We start from the raw sequence: 23,478 nt of genomic DNA, 5'->3' as shown, positions 1-23,478 counted from the left end.
CTATCTGGACTTGAACCTTCCTATGAACCTTTGCTTCTAACATGAAGTCATCTCTATGCCATCCATTACACAACTACCAGAGTTATCTTGGGAAATATAGACTGGAATACATGCATTCCCTTCAACAGAAGTATCTAGTGGCTTCTGTAGTGTGTATGACATAATTTGGACTTCAGGCTTATGGTTATTCAACCATCAGCCTTGGCATCACCTGTTGAGCCTGTTAGAAATGAAATACATGGGCTCCACTATGACATACTGAATCAGATTATATGGGACTGAGGCTCATCAATTTTATGACATTTTTATCAAGTTCTTCAGTGATTCTTAAGAACATTAGAAATTAAGAACTACTGATATGTAAGAATAGCGAGCATTCAAATGTACTTACGAATTGTTCCCACATCGTATTGGATGTTTTCACCCCTCAAATACACAGAACACCTTACAAATCCATATTGACTGTATACTTAGTAACATTAAACCAGACACACTCACCTCCTTCAAGGCCTTCCAGCCTACTGCCTACAGTATGGCTAGCTTTTCTTCTCTGCGTTCCCTCCACAACTGTCCACTCATCCGGACCCCACACTCTTTTCAGATTAAATACCATTTCCTTCAGGAAAACTTTTATAATCCATACAAGTCAGAATTAAAGGGATAAGCCACAGTATTTTGCTTGTACCTTTATATATCACCTCATTCATTTCATAGTTACCACTTGCCCTCCAATTTCCACAACTGATTTGATGGCACATGTTCTCCTGTCTGCCCCCATCCAAACCCCATCTGCTCTTTCTTATACATAAGAATTCCTTATAAATGAAAGAAGAAACACAAAACCCATGAGTCACATGTACCTTTAAGGAACTTACAAGGCAGTAAAATATTAAAAGCATAGAAATACATTAGCTGCAAACATATACTTTTTTATTCTATAACATATGTATTTCAATTTTATTTTTATCTAAAAATTATCACTTGTGTCCCTAAAGTATAAGATAAATAAAAAGTAGTAAGTTAATTTTCAAAAAAGAATTTTTTAATGACCTAAGAAAACTATATTTACCTGCTGAAACCCCAGGTAATCTTGTATGGTAGATGAAGCATAGAAAACCAAAGCATCTGTAGTGACAACCAGTACAAAGCCATTTAGTGCCTACAAGGAGAAAAGTTAGAAAATTAGTAATGTGACTAACTAACAATATTATCATCCATTAAGTATTGACTTCAGTTAAGGTTATTACTTTTACTGATGAGAAATCTCTTAAATCATTAAAATGATTACACCCCCAAAATGCAGAGACACCATACCCCTAGTGGTGAAAAGCATCCATTCTTTTGATTTGGCCAAAGAAAATCTTAGAGCTCATTTAATACTCAATCACAATAACTTGAATAGAATATTGATTTCTTCTTCCTCATGCTCTATAGATTTTGTGTTTATTATACTGGACATGTTTTCTAAACATAATTGTATACATATCATTTGCTGCAATCTGTCACACTGCTTTTAAAGGAAGATAGCATGTAAAGATGTTGATTAGAGCCTTAGAGTAATTTGATAGCAGAAAATCTCTGTGTAAAGATAGTTTAAGCACTAAAGTTTGAAATTTAGATACTCTCAATGTATTATAAAACATTGAAAACATTTTTATTTTAGAAAAGGAATACAAATGGACTATACATTAGAACTAATATATACATGTAAGACAAGTATACAGCAAATTGTTTCATTTAAATTTAATATAATTACTAATATATTTAGGTTTAAAGCTATCATATTTTATAGGTGTTATTTCTATCTGTTAACCTATATACTATGCTACTTTTTCCACTTTGCCTCCTTTGGGCCAATTATTTTTTATTACTCCTTTTCCTTTCTTTTAGTTAAGAAATTATATATATACTTTTCCTATTCTTTTAGTGGTTGTTCAAGTTCTATGTTAATATCTATATATGGTAATAAAAGTATTTAGATCACCTTAAGAATTAATTGTGATCACATCTTTTAAATCTCAAGCCCTCATTACTGCCTGCTTGAGTTCAACTCAGCACTTGTTTTTCTTCATGCTATATGTGCTGAATGTTAAACCCTCCTGAAACACTCTTTTCTGTGTAAAACGAGACAGGGAATGGTTAAGTTTAAGAGTCACATAGTTTGGAGTCAGAATTTGGACTAATTCTTCTGTCTCGTACCAACAGTGTGGTTTTGTTAATTTACCCGTTCGAGCTTTAGTGAAAAACAGGCTCTCTATCAGGTGGATAGGAGGACGGTGTCTCACCTGACGCAGTGCCTGGTACAGATTGGCGCTCAGCTCATGTGAGGCACCATTGTTACAATACGCTGCTGTGGAAATGGGCAGATCAAGTATTACCAGATCATGCTTTGTGAACTACAGGGACACATAAATGATAGCAAGTAGTTAACACGTAATAAAATGTTACACAGCAGACAGGACACAAGCTCAGTACTGAGATTCGCAAACGAACAAGCCGTCGCCGCTGGGCTCATGATGCCCGCACACTAGTAAATACCCGCACTGTCAGCCGGGGTGAAAGAAATACAGCGACTGTCTTCCTTTTCACTCCAATCCCTTTCACCTTCAGGATCCCTGGTCTACATTATACTTCTGAGAGTCTGATTATAGAGACAACAAACAGCACCTATATTCTTTAACAATCACTTTTCTAAATGGTTTTTATGTATTCAAGTAACTTTGAATTCTCTCAGCAACCCAAAGTAGGTGCCACAGTCCAGTTTGTAAATCGAGGACACGGAAGTGAAGAGCCGAGAGCTAGGAACAAGCTGAACCAGAAGGGAGAGGTTGGCTCTAAAGTTTGCCCACTTAACATCGTACATCATATCATGATCTGCTACCTTTAAGCGTTGCTAATCACCAACTGTTGCATGGCTATAACTCACACAGTTACAACTGGGATCTGAGATCCTTGACTTCACATATTATGCCTTATCATGCCTGGCAATTTCCCTAGGATGAAGAATGGCAATGGCACCCACCAAGAACGAAAATGTTTAATGATTCAGTTCAGTTCAGTCGCTCAGTCGTGTCCAACTCTTTGCAACCCCATGAATCACAGCACGCCAGGCTGTCCTGGTCCATCACCAACTCCCAGAGTTTACCCAAACCCATGTCCATCGAGTTGGTGATGCCATCCAGCCATCTCATCCTCTGTCATCCCCTTCTCTTCCTGCCCCCAATCCTTCCCAGCATTAGGGTCTTTTCCAATGAGTCAACTCTTCACATGAGGTGGCCAAAGTATTGGAGTTTCAGCTTCAAATCAGTCCTTCCAATGATAAACACCCACCAAATTGAGCATTCTTAAATTTTACTTGGTTGTAGTAGGGTTATGTCCATTACTGCATGTTTTTTGTTTTGAAAATATCTTCCTTCTAGACAACAGTATCCATTGATCATATATGCATATTATTTTGTAGAATATCATGTTTTCTGAAGAGTGGAAGAAATTTAGTACTTTCCAATAAGCTCATTAGTGTATGCCAGGAGACACAAAGATAATTTAGGATATGCCAGTAACTTTTAGACAAACGTTAACTGTCAGAAATAAACCAAAAAGCCCGTGGAATGAAGTTATATTGAATTACTATCTTAGCAAGTTAAAGAAAGGAATAAATTTGGTAATTACATACTAACAAGATTATTATTGTTAGTCTCAGTCACAATTTTCTGAAAATCATGTTGAGCTACACTTTCTATTTAATAAGAGAAATAAACTGCAATTAATACTGTTATTTATAATTTGAACTGCTGTTATTTCAAAAATGAAGCTGTAGATTTTAAAAAGCATAATATTAGGTATCAACAGTCAGAACATAAATATATAATGAAAAGATACAAAAGTTACTTATTGTTTTATTTTTATTCCTTATAAAACAGTAATTTAATCAAGAAAATAAACATTTTAAACTTTTGTTAAATATTTAAAAATATTTTCTTCAAGTGCCTCCTTTGTTAAAACCAAAGGTCACCAAAGTTATAAGCCAAATAGTGAGCTGTACCTCTGGACATATCCTCTTTGGTAACTAGTTGATAACCACACATAATGGCAACTGTACATAATGAAATATCCCATCTTCACATGTCTACAATGCTTTTGGTCATCTACTTCATAAGGGATAACAGGTACTGTCCTAAGCAAGGTGTTCCCAGATTGTGGTCATGCTAAAGAACCCACCTGCCAATGCAGGAGACCTAAGGGACAGGGATTCAAACCCTGGGAAGATCCCCTGGAGGAGGAAATGACAACACACTCTAGTATTCCTGCCTGGAAAATCCCATGGACAGAGGAGCATGGCGGGCTACAGTCCACTGGGTCGGAAAGAATCAGACATCGCTGAAGTGACTTAGCACGCCCTAAGCAAATTATATAGTATGTGATGCCTCATGCTGGAGAATAATCTACAAATGGCATAAAACAGAATTAATGACGGACTATTCATTTTAAATATCTAAATGCTTCCAATTTTTAGAAAATTAAAAAGTGAACAACAGCTTGCAGCAGTATATTTTTATTCTGGGCCCTTGACAGGGGATATGTTGACAATCTGTCTAAATGTTCTAGGGGGAAAATAAAAATCACTGGCCCATAATTTAAGCCAGTTTAAGATAAGAAGTGTGAAGTATGCCACGTTTGTCTGTTTTCACTTGAGATAAAGAACTTCCTTATTACGTTACTACATAAACCGAGACGTGTTCAATCACATTGTGTGTGTGCATGCACGTGCTCAATCGTGTCCAACTCTTTTTGACCCCCATGGACTGTAGCCTGCCAGGCTCCTCTGTCTATGGCATTTCCAAGGCAGGAATACAGGAGTGGGTTGCCATTTCCTTCTCTAGAGGATCATCCCGACCCAGGGATCAAACTGGCATCTCCTGTGTCTCCTGCAATGGCAGGCAGATTCTCTACCACTGTACAACCTGGGAAGCCCGCTATGCTTAATCGTATTAAGCAGCAATTATTAGAATGCTTTCCTGGGACCTAAGGGGTCTTTGTGTTTCAGCTAATATAGCAATACATAGAAATCCTCAGACAGAGTCAGGAGGATGACTCATGGTTGAATATATTTAACTTTCTTCTAACATAAGGGAAGCAAAAGTTAATTTTCCCTATTAGGGATTTGAACACAATTATAAAATTATAATTTGTTGTACACAATTTTATAAATCATTATAAATAATAATAAAATGTTATAAATTGTCAGGTTACACTTAAGCATTTACTGAATGAATGGAGTTACTGAAACTTACAGCTACTTTTTAATCACAGTTGCAAATTAAGTTCACATCTCAGTTCCCTGGGTAGAATTAAAAATCCTTATGCAGAATTAAAAATTCTGTAGAATTAAAAATCTGTAATATAGTGCAGATTACAGCATACATCTTTTTAATTTTGAGTTTCTTCTCTAACATTTTTAAATGGAAGTTTAGTTAATTTGCAGTACTGAGTTAGGTTCAAGTGATTCAGTTATGCATGTGTACATTCTTTATAGCATACATCTTCATTCTTTAACAGAATAAATACCTGAGAATTTAACTGAGAATCGAGCAGTTTATCGGATCCAAGAGAAAGAAAAATAGGAAAAGATTTAAAATACTTTCACAGACAAATCTACCAGAAACTCTCAGAGTTCTAATGCATGACAATAGGGCTGACAGAGGCTAAAAAAATATCTATAGCATGTTGGTAAGTCATACACAGCTGCTAAAAGAAAATATAGTTACAAGAACACTGTTCAGGTTAAGAACAATTTTGAACTATTAAAATTATTTTAATGGAGCTATATTCCTAAAAACATATACCTAAAACCAATGTCTTAAATGAGAACCTTTCAAATGATCTAGAATTTCTTGCTATTTAAAGAAATGCAACAGGGAAAGTGATAACTGACTTCTAATAAATCTACTTCATAAAATTCCATTTATTCATGTACTAGCATTATACCACTACTGTAGGTCAGATGAAAGTAGTATGAATCACTGAGTCCTAAAGAAACTAGGAACAGTTAAAAGGCTGTTAACTAATTTTCCATTTATAATGGTTCTAATGAAAAAGAACTATATTTACTACAATTTACCTGTAGTAAGAATTCTCCTTCCTGCAAGTTCAGGCCTTCTCTGAATTTGGTTCTACAGTTGTCCTGGACTCCATTTCTGTCAGCTGGGGAGGACTTTAATGCAACTAGGAAAAAAAGAGGGAAGAACAATGATACAGTAGTTAGTTTTTAAAATAAGCAATTTTAAAGAGCTCTAAGGGAAAAAACCTATGTACACCGAAAAAAAGAGACAATTTGAAAAATTGCTATCTACTGGTACTGCAATGACTAAGTAAATAATCCTTTGCCAATGGGTGGTTTCTAATGTCAGTTGACAGATTCTTAAAGACAATTTTTAATGAGTTCGCTATATGATTTTTGGCATATTACTTAAGAAGTTTCAAATAAACTGTTTCCCGGGTGGCATGACTGGTAAAGAATCCTCCTGCCAATGCAGAAGACCCGGGTTTGACCCCTCGGTTGGGAAGATGCCCTAGAGAAGGAAATGGCAACCCACTCCAGTATTCTTGGAAAAGCCCATGGACAGAGGAGCCTGGTGGGATATAGTCCCTGGGGTTGCAAAGAGTTGGACACGGCTGAGCACACGTTATCGTTATTCAAAGAACTGCATGACATTGCTATACACACTCCTCTGGTTCTCATCTATTTAGAATAATAAGATTCCTCACAACCTAATTTATAAAAAAAAATTTATCTATATATTCATCTAACTTCTGTGAACTAGGGGTGGTAAGAGAAAGAATCAACCAAAACCCATTATTAAAGACATATATGTCCATTAAAGTTAGGATCCTCTAGTTTTAGGGTAAGAAAACTCAGTATTGTTATTAACTTCATATGAGACGTATAAATCAACTCATGGAGAATTAGCATCTTTATGATGTTGAATCAGTCTGTCCAAGAACATGTATGTTTCTCCATTTGTTCAAGTCTCTATCTTTTGTCCCACTAGAATGCTTTGAAGTCGTCCACAGAAAAAGATTTGCACGTGTATTTTTATGTCTGTTCCTAGGTATTACACCTTGTAACGCGGCTTCTCTTTCATTAAGTGAAGTGAAGTCACTCAGTTGTGTCCGACTCCTTGCAATCCCATGGACTGTAGCCTACCAGGCACCTCCATCCATGGGATTTTCCAGGCAAGAGTACTAGCTAACTGCTTGTGGACTGCATATGTGAAGGAGAGGCGGATGGGATGGTGAGATGCTTACAGTAGGAGACAGCATGCTCTCAAGCAGCATGTGTCACCACCTTCCCATCTCTCTCCTGTGTGTGTGTGTGTGTGTGTGTGTGTGTGTGTGTGTGTATGCATTTAGTCTGGGAGACAGAACAGCTGAACAGAAATAAAAACAGCCACCATTTACTTATTTAAATGGCGCATTTTTCTGAGCACTGCAAATATTCTCTCAGTTAAAAAATGTGGACATTGGTATCACAGAGAACTGAGTTCAAATCTCAGCTCTGCCATTTCCTAAATGTGGGAGCTTTTTGAGCCTGTCTCCTGGTATGTAAAATGGTAATTGGGAAAACAAAAAATCACCCTGCAGGAGCTATTTCTAGCACAGAGGAACTCAATATTACTTCAGTAAATGGTAGCTTTAATTATTAGCAGTACTTCCCAGAGCTTATGGACTGCCCTGTTATAAAGTATGAACTTTTAAACACTATTATGATATCTTTCTATTTTGCTGATCTTTTTGTAACCTGTGAAAACCTTGACATTCTTTTTAAGATCTCTTACTTCATTAAATTTTAATGTGCTAAGGATAATTGGGCTCAGTGATAAACTAGAGATTTATTAATAACCAGATTTCCTCTCAGTTTGAGAAAAGCGTTCCATATAAAACATTTTCATGTTTGAAGTATATTTTCTGGTAAATCACCAACGCATGTGTCACATTTCAACCTTATGCCAAGTTCTGGCCTTTGCAGAACTTTTAAAACATGTCTCTGAAAGAAGAGGCCAAAACACTGGCCTCTGAATATAACAATTCCAAAAGGCCACAGAACAGATTTCCTTAGGCCAAAACACAGTTTGAGGTAAACTGACTGATCTAACAGTTCGCCAAGACCAAAGGAAAAGGCTCAATCTCTTCTCACTGAAAGGTAAAGGCAGAAAGGTTTTTCTCCCCTTTATATCCTGTTTCTCCCCTTTATATCCTGTAAGTTCTCTTATTTGCTTTCTAGTGGCTGCATTTGCTGGAATCCATTAAAGCCTCACAATGTCAGGGTTAACTACACTCTCCTACTTTTCCAAAAGCTCCAGCGTGAAGGAGAGGAGCACTGACAGAACTTTCTCTAGGCAAGAATACTGGAGTGGGTTGCCATTCCCTTCTCCAGGGGATCTTCCTGACCCAGGAATCGAACCCAGGTCTCCCACACTGCAGACAGATTCTTTATTGTCTGAGCCACCAGGGAAGCCCAAAATATACACTACCGTGTGTGAAATAGCTAGCTTCTGGGAAGCTGGCATACTGCACATGGGGCTCATCAGTGGCTCTGGGATGGCCTAGAGGGGTGGGGTGGGGGTGAGGTGGAGGGGGGCTCAGAAGAGAGGGTATGTATGTGTACTTATGGCTGATTCACTCTGTTGTGCAGCACAAGCTAGCACAACACTGTAAAGCAATTATACTCCAATAATACAATACAATAAAAGGCAAAAAGGTTATACCAAATATTGGTGGGATTGGTTATTAAGAAAACAAAATCCAAACCCTGATATTATGAAAGCAGCAAAGTCATTCTAAAAATAGATATGAATAGTGTCAAATTTAAATGTCTAAATTTTATCAGGAATCTTTTAAAACTAACTTTCAATCAAAAGAATCTATGTCAGTTTCCACTAGCATTACCGGACCGCTGAGAAGCTGAATAAGAAATGAAAGAGGCCATTCATCTCAGTAACTTATTTGTTTCTGGTCTTGTATGGGAGATATCAGCCAATGTAATTAGACATTAGACAGACTGCCTTTAAGTAGGGCATATAAGCTATGGAAATAAAGAACCAGAAAAGAATGCCAAAAATATTAAGTACCAGCATAGAATTTAATTAAAATACTAGAGAAACTTGAAAAAGACAAAGTATAAACTCTTTCTAAACAACAATACTTACAGTTCTAACTGTTGGAGGGACAATACTTAATAGGTATAACTACTGCTTAAGTAGGAAAAGTGATGAGTGCATTTTGGAGAAGGATCACTAGGGTTCTTCCAAAAACAAGCAAACAAGTACTTCTGTTGCTCTCATGCTTAAGGCTAATAATCACTTAAGAATTTAAGTAAATATTGTGCAAAGATGAGTCCAGGAAGGGCACACTCCCTTCCCATTCTCACCTAAAGAAATACTAATATGACTTTTTAGAAAACTCAGATCCTAGAGACTTGCCCCAAATTATGTAATTTTTGCCCTTCTATGAATCTGTCCTCCATTTCTTTATTTCATACCTACCACCTCTGCCTTCTAGAAGATGTATTAATTAACAATACTCACTTTCACATGCACATTTCTTGCCTTGATTAGAAAGCAACAGAAGAGTAAGAAGCAGATGTGGGGAGATAACCTTCCTACCATCTGAGTGCTCTTCAATAATTTCCTTAGTAATAATGTGTGATACTCAGAGCTCGCACTCTATGCCAACCTGTTTCCAAGTATTACATCTTATTTAATCTTCACAAGAGTGCTATGAGACTGGCCTTATTGTCCTTTCAGAGATTAGGAAATTGAGACTTAAGGACGTTAAGAAACTTTCCCAAGGTTATACCTTGAAATGGTAAATATGCCTAGATAAGAACCCAGATAGCTAGATGCCAAGGGCATGAGCTATTACTAACCACCTACCAGACTTCTCCCCCATGCTAACCACCTGTCATCTTTCCTTTCCTCATCTTTAAATCAGGACAGTGATACCTCTGGAGACAAATTCTTATGAGGGCTAAAATAGTATGTGGAGTACTTGGGTAATCAATCTGTAACTGACAGTCAAGTATAGAGAGAATAGGCTGTACATTGAGTTTATACACCCTCAAACCATGATGGCCGCTGACACTAAAAGTTACACACCAGGATAACTGAGTGTTTTCTCATCTCTAACCAGTGAGCATTAATGAGTGTCTGACAGGACTGCTATGATGACTATAAACATAAATTTGAAGGTATTTCAAACTTATAAATTGTTATAAAAATTACATGCATAATCAGATGGAGAAGACACTTTAATCATCACACCCCTGGAATTAAATACATGGCAGTTTACAGAAACAAAATATACTATCTGAAAACAAGTCATGAGTCAATTTTGCTGTTGGGAAATCTCTGCCGTACTACACAGACCTTGTTAAAACCCTTCCCTCATCTGTAGGAACAGCACATCTTCCAGTCTGCTCTACGGCTCTGGCTTTAAGCATTCAGTGGGATATTAAGATAAAAGGCCACCACAATATTTCAACTATTTGCTCTTTGAGAGATCAATGAAACAGCTATACAAGAATTTAATTGATAATAGAATTTAGAGTGTAAATATGTCACAGCATTATCAGATTGTAAGATTTTAATTATTACCAACTGATTCAAGTCTTTTCTCCATATTCCAGTATTATTCCCAGGTGCACTTAACTGTATCCATGTTTCTTAACATGGCACTTTCTTTCCTTACATATCAAAGCTGAGATTTCCATTTCTCCCTACAAGCCAAATATTTCCTCTTCCTAAACATGCTCTGAATTGTTCAAGGGAGAAATTCATGGGGAACAAATATTGGCATGTAGTAAACTATACTTTGTATTTTGTTACTATAGTTGGCATTTAAACAGAAGGATGTCATGATAAATGCCTTGCCAGGAAAAAGCATAAGTCTTTTTAATTTCTGTTGATATAAATTCAATTTCTTTTACAATAATATTTATCATCCCCTTTATTACCTCTGGCAGGAGAAGTTTAAGTTCTTGTCCCACATTTGTATGAGCATATAACAGAGCAAAACTATCACCAAAAATTAAAAAGGGCTAAATAATGCAGTATTGCTTGAATATAAGAAATACTATATTACTTAAAACTACATTCCCCAATTGAGTATGGATGAGTATTTACAAATAATTTCCAATCATATATCAGTGTACCTAAAGGGAGTTTTTTCTAGATCCTTTGAGGTAACAAGATATTTTGCTTCAGTAACATGAAGTTTGCTTTTTGGTAAAGGAAGTATTGCCCTTTGTGAGAAAGAAGAAACTGAAATTTTAAAAAAACCCATGTTATATTCTAGGAGGATACATACATATTATATCTTCCTAAGTCTCCAGGAGACAAAGATGTATACAGTTTGGTCCTTTCTGATGATAGTCACAGATTATTTTTGTCTGACTGGCAGTTTCTACTCACCAAGGCAGAATAAAAGTAAATTTGGTTTTTAAAAATGCAAATGTTAGTTTATAATGAGTGAATGTAGGCTAAAGTGGTGGTTACTGTCTTTTTTTAGCAAATCTAAAAAAAAAAAAACCAAAACACCATCATTCTAAAGTTGAAAAAGTCCTTAAAGTTAGATCAAGTGGAAACTATCTAACTTACTCTCCATCAAATGGAAACTGACTTTGAAAGATATTACTCAAAATTTTTCAGTTTTACATTTCAGTTACATGCAATTCTACTTTAACTACATGTGAGGCCTCTAATTAATGAAACCAACTAGTGCAATTAATTTACCTTTTCAGTGGGAACTGAGTTGCATTTGACTTTCCATGTAAATAGTGAAATTAAAACTGCATTCTAAGTAGGAGAATTTAATCAACCACAGCAGGGATTCTCAAACTTTCTCAGACATCAGAATCATCTGGAAGACTATTAAGACACATTGCGGGACCTCTAGAATTCTGATTCAGCAGGCCTAGTATGGGGCCCCTCAGTCTGCATCATTAACACGTTCCCAAGAGATGCTGAAGAGCAGGTACCACTGCTCCGAGGGACTCAGAAAATCAAGACTGAGGAAGTAACTCACAACGTTCTGGATCTCATTCCCTCAAATCCTCTAACATTATCATTCATCTACTTAAAGAGTTCATTATTAACATGAATGTCTTCAGGAAGGAATTCTCATCTCAATTTTATAAAGATGAAAGTAGAACCACAGAATTGACGACTAAAACACAGGGCAGTGACAAAAAATTCTCTATGTGCAGCTGACCTGTGAACAACATGCAGTTTGATCTGGGCAGGTCCATATATACATGGGTTTCTCCCCAGTAAATAACACAGCACTACATGATCCATGATGGGCTGAATCCACGGATGCAGAGCTTTGGATACAGAGGAACCATGAATGTGGAGAGCTGACTATAAGGTTTCATGCCTATTTTTGACTAATCTTCATGTTGTGCAAGTCAGTTCAGTTCAGTTCGGTCACTCAGTCATGTCCGATTCTTTGCGACCCCATGAACCGCAGCACACCAGGCCTCCCTGTCCATCACCAACTCCAGGAGTTCACCCAAACCCATGTCCATTGAGTCAACTATAAACAATTTTAATTTCAGAATCTGGTTCACAAAGATCTCACTATTTAGGGTAAATCCACTACAAACCTGCAACATCAGGCAGGCAAGCATTCGTACTGTCCATGCTGAGAATATGAAACTCTGTGGAACAGTGAGAATACAGGTCTAATCTAAAGCCACCAGGTTAGGTAACTGAGCCACTTCCACGTCTCCTTCCTGCTGGTGTTTTCCTTACACGACAATCTCCCTCTACTGGGCCAGGACAGACGGGGGACCTGCCTCTGACGCAGAGACTAGACACTATCAACAGCCCAGTGGACAACAGCATACTCGGTAAAGCTGACCATCAAAGCACTCTCACACCATGCGGGCAAACTTAACGCTGAATGAAGTGAAAGTTGCTCGGTCATGTCCGACTCTTTGCGACCCCATGGACTGCACCCTGCCAGGCTCTTCCATCCATGGGATTTTCCAGGCAAAAATACTGGAGTGGGTAGCCATTCTCTTCTCCTAGGGATCTTCCAGACCCAGGGACTGAACCCAGGTCTCCCCCTTTGCAAGCAGATTCTTTACCATCTGAGCTACCAGGGAAGCCCAATTTAAGGCTAAAAGAATTCAATACAGACAACTTTAGGTTCCAGTTGATCCAATTTTACTGTCTCTCCTCTCAGCCTCCCACTGTGGGCACCTGGATGGCTTAATGTTTTCTGTGGACAACCAGGAACCAGAAATTACTTCCTCTAGTATTATTTTTCTGTGGACTTTAATTTCATTTTAGTTTATACTTTCAGGTGTAATTTTCTCCTTGACCCTCTAAGAACTTGAAACACCAAATGAGGTCATCTTTGAGCAAACATCACCATAATGACATCTGCTGAAACTGTATCACAATTTCATGTTACACACACACACACACACACACACACACACACACAGAGATGTGCTTTCCTCTCTGCCCATTCCTAAAACATTTTATCTTTGGTATTTTCCCTCTTATTCTATAGGCTTTCCCCAGGAATATTTTATTCATTTTCATGGTTTAAAACACTATTTCAATGACACTATGGTGACTCCCAAATTTAAATCTCCAGCTATGAACAAATAAATGAATTTGAGCAACAGATTAAAAATGACTGATCACCCCATGCACCTATGGTCAAAATAATCTATGACAAAGTGGGCAAGACTACACAGCGGTGGAAAGACAGTCTCTTCAACAAATGGTACTGGGAAAGCTGGAGAGCTACATGTAAAAAAAATGAAATCAGATCATTCTTTAATACCATACACAAAAAATAAGCTCAAAATGGATTAAAGACTTACATGAGAGACTGGATACTATAAAACTATAAAACATAGGCAGAACACTCTGTGGCATAAGTCACACAGCAAGATATTTTTGATCCGTCTCCCAGAATAATGGAAATAAAACCAAAAATAAACAAACAGGATCAAATTAAACTCAAAAGCTTTTGCACAGCAAAGGAAACCACAAACAAAGTGAAAAGACAATCCACAGACTGGGAGAAAATATTTGCAAATGATGTGACTGACAAGGGATTAGTCTCCAAAATGTACAAACAGCACAAGAAGCTTAATACCATCAAAACAAATAATCCAATCAAAAAATGGCCAGAAGACTTAAACAGATATTTCTCCAAAGAAGACATAAAGATAATCAAGAGGCACATGAAAAGATATTCAACGTCACTAATTATGAAATGCAAATGAGGTATCATCTCACACCAGTCAAAAAGGACACATGCACCCTAATGTTCATTGCAGCACTGTTTCCAAGAGCTAAGACAAGGAAGCAACCTAAATGTCATCAACAGAGAAATGGATAAAGAAGATATGGTACATATATGCAATGGAATATTGCTCAGCCATTAAAAAGAATGAAATAATGCTGTTTGCAATAACATGGATGGACCTAGAGATTCTCATACTGAGTGAAGTCAGTCAGACAGGGAAAGAGAAATATATGCTATCCATTATATGTGGAATCTAAAAAGAAATGATACAAATTAATTTATTTACAAAAATAGAAACAGATTTACAGACTTAAGAGATAGAACTTATGGTTACAGGGGATGGGGGGATAGTTAGGGAGTTTAGGATTGGTATGTGCACACTGCTATATTTAAAATGGATAACCAGCAAGGCCCTACTGAATAGCACAGGGAACTCTGCTCAATGATATGTGGCAGCCTGGATGGGGGAGGAATTTGAGGAAGAACGGATACGTGTATATGTATCACTGAGTCCCTTCACTGTCCACCTGAAACCATCACAACACTGTTAATCAACTATACTCCAATATAAAATAAAAAGTTTCAAAAAGGATACCACAAAAAAAAGTTGATCAAAAAGACAAAAAACCATTACATATATATAATTACTGAATAAAAATGATTAGTGGTAGTGTTACTGTATCTCATTACAGACCCTCAAGGGATTAATTTTACATTATATGTGAAAATAGTTTCTAAAACACTATAACAGGGCAGACGTATATTTCCATCAACCAACAGTGAAGTCTCACAAAAAGTCTCACAAAGTCTCTCAAACTAAAATTTAACTAAAGACATTTAAAACCTGTACTGGGGAAAAAAAAAAGGAGAGAAAACTACTAAAGTTGGGCTGGCTTTAGTATTTCCCCAGTGGTAATCTTCCTTTAAAAAGAAAGCTAAGCCCATAAATTTATAACCAACTGGAACTGCTCATGGCCAAGCAAGGAAGGATCAAGGATCCTAGAGTCATATAACACTAGGAAACGATCAAAGAGAAAACCCATTAAAGCAGTAAATTTAAGAGACAAGAAAGAAGCAAAACAAATTATAAAGAACATAACGAGTGCAGGTTCTGATATGCATGTCACTGTGTTTTTAAAGAATACTTGCCAAAGCAAAGAAAAACACTCTAGATAAAAGTATCCTATATAAAATATCATAAAATGATTTTGTCATTTTATTTATTCATAGAATTTAAGGGCTTCCCTGGTGGCTCAGTCAGTAAAGAATCTGCCAGCAATGCAGGAGACTCGGGTTTGATCCTTGGGTTGGGAAGATCCCAGGGAGAAAGAAACGGCAGCCTGCTCCACTATTCTTGCCTGGAAAATCCCATGGACAGAGGAGCCTGGCAGCCTACAGTCCATAGGGTCACAAGAGTTGGACATGACTTAGCGATTAAGCCACCACCCACAGAATTTAATGCCACATTTGCTGTAAGTTAGACTATCTGTGGAAAAGAGACATTAAATTCCTGACCCATATAGGTCATATTATTAAATATAAGAGCCAGGACTTGAATGTACTACACCCTGACTCAAAAAGAAAGTCCTACCATTCTTTTCATGTATCCATGTTTCCATCTGCATGGATCTGATTATATTAAGTCCATAACTTAAAATTTAAAAGAACCTCTAAATTTTATGAGTTTATTTATGGAAGGTATCATGAATGTTAGAGTTTCATGTTTTCAGGTTCTGGGGAAAAAACACATAAATTACCATCTGAATACAATGGTTAACGAAACAACACTATTGGATGATTTCAAATGTATTGATCTTTTAGGACGTTTCTAGAATTAAGAAATTACACTTGCTATGATACTGGAAGTTTTGTAAATTACTTGGCCTACAGTATTTTTTTTTTAAAAAAGGAAATAAAGTTAGCATACAAATTCAGTGAATGTAAAAAACACATACAAACACCTTAAACTTTTACATCAACCCTTAAAAAGGCTCTATTACTTAGTTGGTTTTTACTGCTTGTTCAAGTTCATTCCTCAAATATATACTTCAAATATATATATATATACTTTTCAAGATAATGTTCTGAAATTGAGAGAAACACACAAGCTAAAGATGAATAAACACAATAACTCTTTTTTGAAAACCTAATGAACTAGAAACGAATTATTAAATGTCTACAAAAGGAAGACCAAGAAAAAAGCACACATAATTTCTAATTTAAAACAGTCTACCAAGATCCATGGTAAACACTGAGGTTGAATAAATTTTAGACCATCACATAACAGAAGTTAATGCTTCTCATCCTCTCTTCTCACAGCATTTTTAGACTCTATGAATTTAAAATATTCCAATGTGTAAAATGTTTATGCTTCATAAGACAGCGATTATTTAAGCATGCACAATGATTTATGACTCACTGCCCCTATGTTATCCAGTTTTATGTGTTGTGTGTACTAAGTCGCTTCAGTTACGCCGCTTTAGCTTTGCAACCCCATGGACTGTAGCCCACCAGGCTCCTCTGTCCGTGGGATTCTCCAGGCAAGAATTTGGGAGTGGGTAACCAGTCCCTCCTCCAGGGGATCTTCCCAACCCAGGGACTGAACCTACGTCTCTTCTATCTCCTGCATTGGTAGGCGGAGATTACCACTAGCGCCACCTGGGAAGCCCTATCTAGTTTTATAATAACCAGAAAACTGTCCCCTGTGACAGCTGCAAATGCAGAACTTTGAAATTACAAACTCAGATCCCCAGACTCACCCGTAGACACAATCACCTTTTTCCTGTTTCTAAGTTTTTCTTTCCACAAATTAAATCTGTACATCTTCACTGTAAAGATGTCATGAAGAGTAACTCATGACTGAGGTATAATGAAGGATGTAAGACTACACAGTTAAAGACTATATTTAAAGGGACAACAAGTACTATGGATATTTTACAGAATGAACAATTCTACATGCCCTTGACACTTACTATTGTCTCAAAGAAAGAAAACTTTTCTGCCTTTTTTTTTACTTCATTAGATATTTGCATTTCAACACAGAAGTGGGTTAGTCATTCTCATTAATTTTGAGGAGGGTTATCAAAAAGTAGAATAGTGTAAACAATACTTACATGATGATGAATATTTTTTAAAATTATAATGAAATCTAATTCAACATTGTTCACAAGTTGAAGTTACTCTTACTAAGAATAAAGCATTACCATACTGATTCAGACTAGCTAACAAGCACAATGTCCACTGTTTGATCCTGGCTTTAAGAGGTACAATGAAGAAGGAGACAACACTTTTCCTTCATGTCAATCAATTTCAAAGACTAGGTTATATGCAACCCCCCAAATCTAAGTTTCTCTTAATAAACTATTATTGATCACAGTCATTAAGTTACTTACATTTTATTCTAAATACTTTCCATCTCAGAGGTAACATGATATTTGAGTTTAAAACTCGTTTGTGACATAGGTCTTCCTTTTATTTTCTACTTTAAAAAAAATTAGAAAAGGACAGTTTAATTTTAACGTCTGAAATCTGATAGAAAAGTATGACCATGATGTTAAAGATTTTAGGCTTTCACACTGACTTGCCAGGTCACAGGTCCACTTGGTCATTTTCTGTCCTGAGCTTGCTTCTCTTGGATTTAATCTATCAAGCAGCAGAAACTGCACTTTCCTATGTTCCTATTTAATTACGAACATCAGAAAATAGCAATTTGGAATTTTTAGAATTTGTTTTCTAAAAATAGAGAAGACTCTACAGAAATGCTTCACAGATACATAATTCAGAAAAGCCTTTCAACCGTTAAGTTGGGAAGAATGGAAGGTAACACAGAAGAGCAATGCTGCTGAGGAAACTGAACAGAACTTAGAACACTTACAATTCCAATTAATCTAGTATTAACATGTCGTTGTTACTCCTTAAACATGTCTAAACGTGTCCATTGTGCAGAAGTTAAAATGTCACTAGGCTCTGGGATTTTTCTTCTATCGAATGTATAAAGAGAGTGATGTTTCCTTTTAAGTTCAGAGTCCTATTTGTACATCCCATCAGCACTGACAAAACTTAAAAATACACCAAGACTGGCAGACTCCTGGGAAGTACAACAGGGACAGCCAACAAGGAAGAAAACGACCACTGGCCCAGGAACAAGATAATAAACAAGTGAAGGCAAAGACGCAAAGAACACAGGGGCTGTAATGAGAGCGCTGAGAAGGCGCAGTGATGAAGGCGCTCAGAGCAGGCTGGGTCCTTCAGTCCGTCTACATGTTTCACCGTATGATTCAGCCAATTGATTACAGACCATGGAAAACTCTCTCACTGCTCTAGCTCCTTAAAACAAACATTCCATGCACCTGTATATTTAGAAATAAGAAAATCAAATAATTGATAGAACCAATCATAATCATTGTAAGTGGCTATTCACAGAGAGATTATCTGGAAATTGCAAAATATTAACATCACAAACCAAGCCCCAGAGACATATTTCATATAAAGTATCTAATTCAGAATTTCAACATGAATTTTACATTTTTTTCAGATATGTTAATACAATCAATAGACTTTCTGAGTGCCCACTCCGGGGCAGGCACTGTCCTGTATTCAAGGTGTAACAATAAACACAATATTCTTAAGGAGCTTCTATTCTAGTGAAAAAAATAGGCAATATATGGCATGTTTAAATGCACCAAAAAAATATAAAGCATTGTATTATGAAAATGAAAATGCTGTGATGATTACTTCATCTATAAAATTAAGTAGAGATTACACACTGAAAATTCTCTGGGCTTTACTATCTACAATACCAGTAGTTCAAGAGTTTTCAAGGATTAAACATTCAAAGACTTCCTCCATTATTTCCTCAGTTGAAACCAAAACTAATAACTAACAAGCTTCTAATCCTTTTCCCTCCCTTGAAAATACTCCCTAACTGTTGCATTATAAACATTTCATGTGCACATTTTTAAAGGATTTCACATACTGTATTTGTTAGAGTTTATAAGACACTCGATCTTGAGCTATTAGAGGGCAGAAAAGCCTTTTCCCCCCTTTTTTTCTTCTTCATGAATTTAGCACAGTGCACAGTATTTAGAATAAATAAAGCACAATCTTGAATTGCAAAATATATTTAAAAACCATTTCAGTTTCATAATGGTACAAAACACCTTCTAACTTTACCATAAGGACTGAGTTTTATTCAAGTACACTAAAGTTATAGTTTAGAATGTTCTGATTAATTAAAAATGGATCAAGATTAATGTTGTACTTGAAACTTAAGTGCTGCTTTTCAGACAGTCATAGAAGTAGAGTTGTGGCTTCAGTTTAAGAAGATCCCATCCAAGTTGGATTATTTAAACTTGCAATAAATAGATGTATTTTCTTGGAAAAATATCTATTGTTACAGTAGAACTTGAGTTTCCTTTCTAACAAGATTGTATGATTACTCGTTTATATTGTTCTTTCCGCAGGAATTAACACACCCCCTGTTTGCATCCTGTTATTCACTTGGCGCTTCCCTTCCCTCTACTCTTTCCCTAACAGTGGGAGAGTGGTTTCACCACACACAGAAACCCTCATCACTGTCCTCATGCTCCACGTGTCCCTGTCTGCACCTAGTGTCTGTTTAGGTCATGACGATCACCTGAAAATCTTATTCTCTGTGTACTTTCAAAATACTGCATTGCCTTCCTAGACCACTGGTGGTCTGGGGGAGACTTTGGGATTTTTCACTGATTGTTTCGCTCACCCTCCACCTAACTCTGGTCCTGTATTGAACAACCCTACAATGACTGCTTAGAGTACACATTCCACTGAACCTTAAGCAAACACACAGAAGTCTTTCTAAGACTGTCTACATCTGGATTTGTCTTTCTAAAGGCAAACAAAAAAGATTTAAGTAACACAGGGCATAAAATTAGATTAAATCATTGTCTTAAACTTATCTAGATTGCTTATAAAAATACAGATTCCTGGGTTCTGGATAAACCTACTCAGAATCAGCAAAAGAAAGGGCACATCCTAGAATGTGCATGTAACAAGCTTTCCAAGTTATGCTGAGGCACACTTAAGTATAAAAGCCAGTAATTCAAAGGACCTCAAATGAAAGATACTGTGATTGATGAAGGAATGACACTAAGAGGGTAATAAGATCCTACTGTCAAGTACACTGAACCAGAATAAACATAAACTCATTAGTGAAGAGCCCAGAAAACCCTTTTTAACAAGTAACAATTCCATAATGAGCCCTGCTAAACTATGACATTCTTTATAAGGTAGATTTTGGAAATGCTTTTACTTGGGGGATTTAACGGGATACACATCCAATCATGAAAAAATATGTATATATAGTTTTTCATTAAATATGCATATATTAATATGTGTATGTATATGTGTAAGCATAAACACATATACACACAGAGAGAGAAAGACAGCCTCGAAAGCAGTAAGTATTAACATATTAGTACTTAAATGGCCCACTGGCTATCCTCTAAGCAGCTTCAATTCTGCCCCACTGCTTCTAAACAGGAAAATCCTACACATTTTGTTTCCCTCTTTTTAACATAAAAGCTGATTTCCCATGAGAGAGGAGCAGGAAACAAAAAGGCAAAATGATCATGTCAGTACATCTTTATCAGAGTGAAGGAATAATGCCTCCTTCTTTCTAGACTATAAACTCTCTAAGGGCAGAGACCACATCGTACGTGTCACAGAAGCCCCACCAGTCTGAAAGCACCGCATGAGAAGAGATGCTGAAGGTCGGGACTGCATCCCAAGAAGCTGGGAGTGCCCTTGAGGTTACAGTCTACAACAGGGGCTCCCAAACTTGCCACTACACCAGAGCATTTGATTTCAGTGGGCTCAGTACGGCTCAAGATCTGTTGGAAATGCCCAGCGGACAACTAATGCTGACCATCTGGGGACTAATGGTTTGACAGTCACAGATCGAGGGAAAAGGCCTCAGGATCTTGCTACATATATGGTTCTCAGAAGACAGAAGTAACCGAGATGTGGTCTGCAAAAACAACAGAGGGAATCTGGAAAGTTAGTTTCTAGCTCCCGTCACAAAATGACTGTGCAGCTGATACACACACAGACACACACCACTCAATATCTCATAACTCACCGCAAAGATGAAGGGTCTGGAAAATTCAAAGACTTTTCACACAGAGCAGAGAAAATGTTAAGTATCTACTATGAACCTTTAAATACATAACCCTCCCTGAAATTATCAACCTGAAATCAGTGTATACTGCCCAGATTTTCAATGACTATATAGTTTTTAACCCAAAATAAACAACATATGGCAGGCAAAGAAACCTATAAATAAAAAGATGCTCAGACTAAACACAGCAAACCATCTAAACACAAACCTAAAGGGAAATAACTGTCTTGCGATATTCTGCACACAAACTGCAAATTCAAGCATCTGTAACTGTGTCAAGGGCAGCACTTGTTAGCATCATCTGACTGTCTGTAAGAAGTGCAAAATCTCTGACGACAGCGAAACCTACTGAATAGGCATCTTCATCTTATTAAGGTCCCTATGTGATTGCGAGCACATTAAAGGTTAAGAAGCACTGACGTAAGTCATTGAGATTTTATCATTAATTCTCTACTGCTGTTGGTCAAATGGCATGATATATTTACAAGACTGAACAGTTTCTAAAAACTCTATGTCTGACATATAAACAGAAAAAGAGAAGACACACAAAAGAGAAATCGAGAAATTGTTTTGCATGAAGAGACACACCGAAACATTATTTTCAAACCAAAACTGCCATTTAAAATATTTTATGACTATGACAGACTGTACGATTAACAAAGATCACCTAGTTCAAATCCCTTGCTTTCGGCTGAGTCAAGTGATGCTAAAAGATTAAAGTAAAATAGTTGTCAGTGGCACACGGGAGACTGAAAGCCAAGTCTACTGCCTCCAAAAACGAAATGCTCTTCTCAGTGGAAGAAGGTATTTTAATTACATTTTCCTGGAGTAAACATACAGTTAACTATAAAGCAGCAGAACTATACCTAACTTTCAAAGGACAAACGAAATGATATATCTATGAAACACAGTAAAGGAAACCCAGCAAAAACATATCATAGTAGTTCATATGTCTCATTCTTTCCATTAAAAAAAGACTTTAAAAATTTGAGTTGGAAGGAGAAGAACCAGAAAGTGTCATACTTAACATGTGTTATAATTTTCAAAGAATGACATAACGTATCCTTTAAGTGGCAGCATCTGTTTGATGAAGCAATTGGGAAAACTGATATTTAGAAATATTAAGAATTAGGCTTTGCTACCTAAGTTTTATTCTACAGCAATAAACAAAACTTTTTCACATAAGGCTAATTTTTACAGTTTTCAACACAGAAGCGCTCATAGCCATAAGCAACATAAATACTTGGTAAGCGATTATAGAGAAATTAAACCCTCCTGTCTTACCATCAAAGAAGCTCTTGGCTCTGAGATAACTGACGCTGAGCCTCAGAACGGAGAGTTTGTCCAGCTTGTTAATAACATCTTGTGGGAAAGGGAGCAGGCTGGCCAGACGGTCCAGCTCTGTATTAAGTCGGTCTCTATGCCTCTTGGAAGGATTTGATTTGACTCCTTCGGCTGGGACTGGCTTGACACTGAAAAACAAACAAAATTCCATAAAATACATGAAAATCTAGAGAGCAAACATTTTTATCACGTTGTAACATCGCCTCAACTATTTTTCTAACAAATCATCTAAAACCTACTGCAAGTTTGTATAAATCTTTTCAAAATGCTTCTTTCACATCTTAATTAAGAAAAGCAAGATAACAGGTAAACTCTTTTGTAATGTTTCATTAAAAAGTATGAATCCATCACAGGAAAATGCCAAGTACCTCTTCCACACCTCATACATCGGTGGTACATGGTCCCCAATTAACAAATCTACCAGGATTTTTTTCTCCCTCAAACACAGCCATTGTTAGGGGGAAGAAAGAAATCTTCCATAAGTCATGTGAAATTATGCCTCCTTTGCTGTCTTTCATAAGAATCATCTTGGCATCATTTAGGTTGTAGATAAACAGAAATGACCTTTAAAAAGCTGTTTCTTCATCACCCTCAGTTTCCTATATTAAACACTTTTCATCCTGTCAGTGAGAACTTCTCAAAGCCATTCC

The 23,478-nt window shown here is 36.7% G+C and overlaps 1 protein-coding gene across 1 annotated transcript in view; it reads right to left on the bottom strand.

Moving 5' to 3' along the window:
• The window catches only part of AHR (aryl hydrocarbon receptor), a 48,751-nt gene that overhangs the window by 13,898 nt on the left and 11,375 nt on the right, over nucleotides 1-23,478 (bottom strand). Inside the window, exons 2-4 of the mRNA XM_043872176.1 lie at nucleotides 22,769-22,956; nucleotides 6,119-6,222; nucleotides 1,070-1,159 (exon numbers count right to left, since the gene is read on the bottom strand). Coding sequence (XP_043728111.1) covers nucleotides 1,070-1,159; nucleotides 6,119-6,222; nucleotides 22,769-22,956 — 382 coding nt within the window. The remainder of the gene's footprint in view (nucleotides 1-1,069; nucleotides 1,160-6,118; nucleotides 6,223-22,768; nucleotides 22,957-23,478) is intronic.

Source organism: Cervus elaphus, chromosome 18, assembly GCF_910594005.1.
Source record: "Cervus elaphus chromosome 18, mCerEla1.1, whole genome shotgun sequence".
Lineage (NCBI taxonomy): Eukaryota > Metazoa > Chordata > Mammalia > Artiodactyla > Cervidae > Cervus > Cervus elaphus.
The sequence above is the reverse complement of the archived record's forward strand: the minus strand, read 5'-3'. Positions and strand labels throughout refer to the sequence as shown.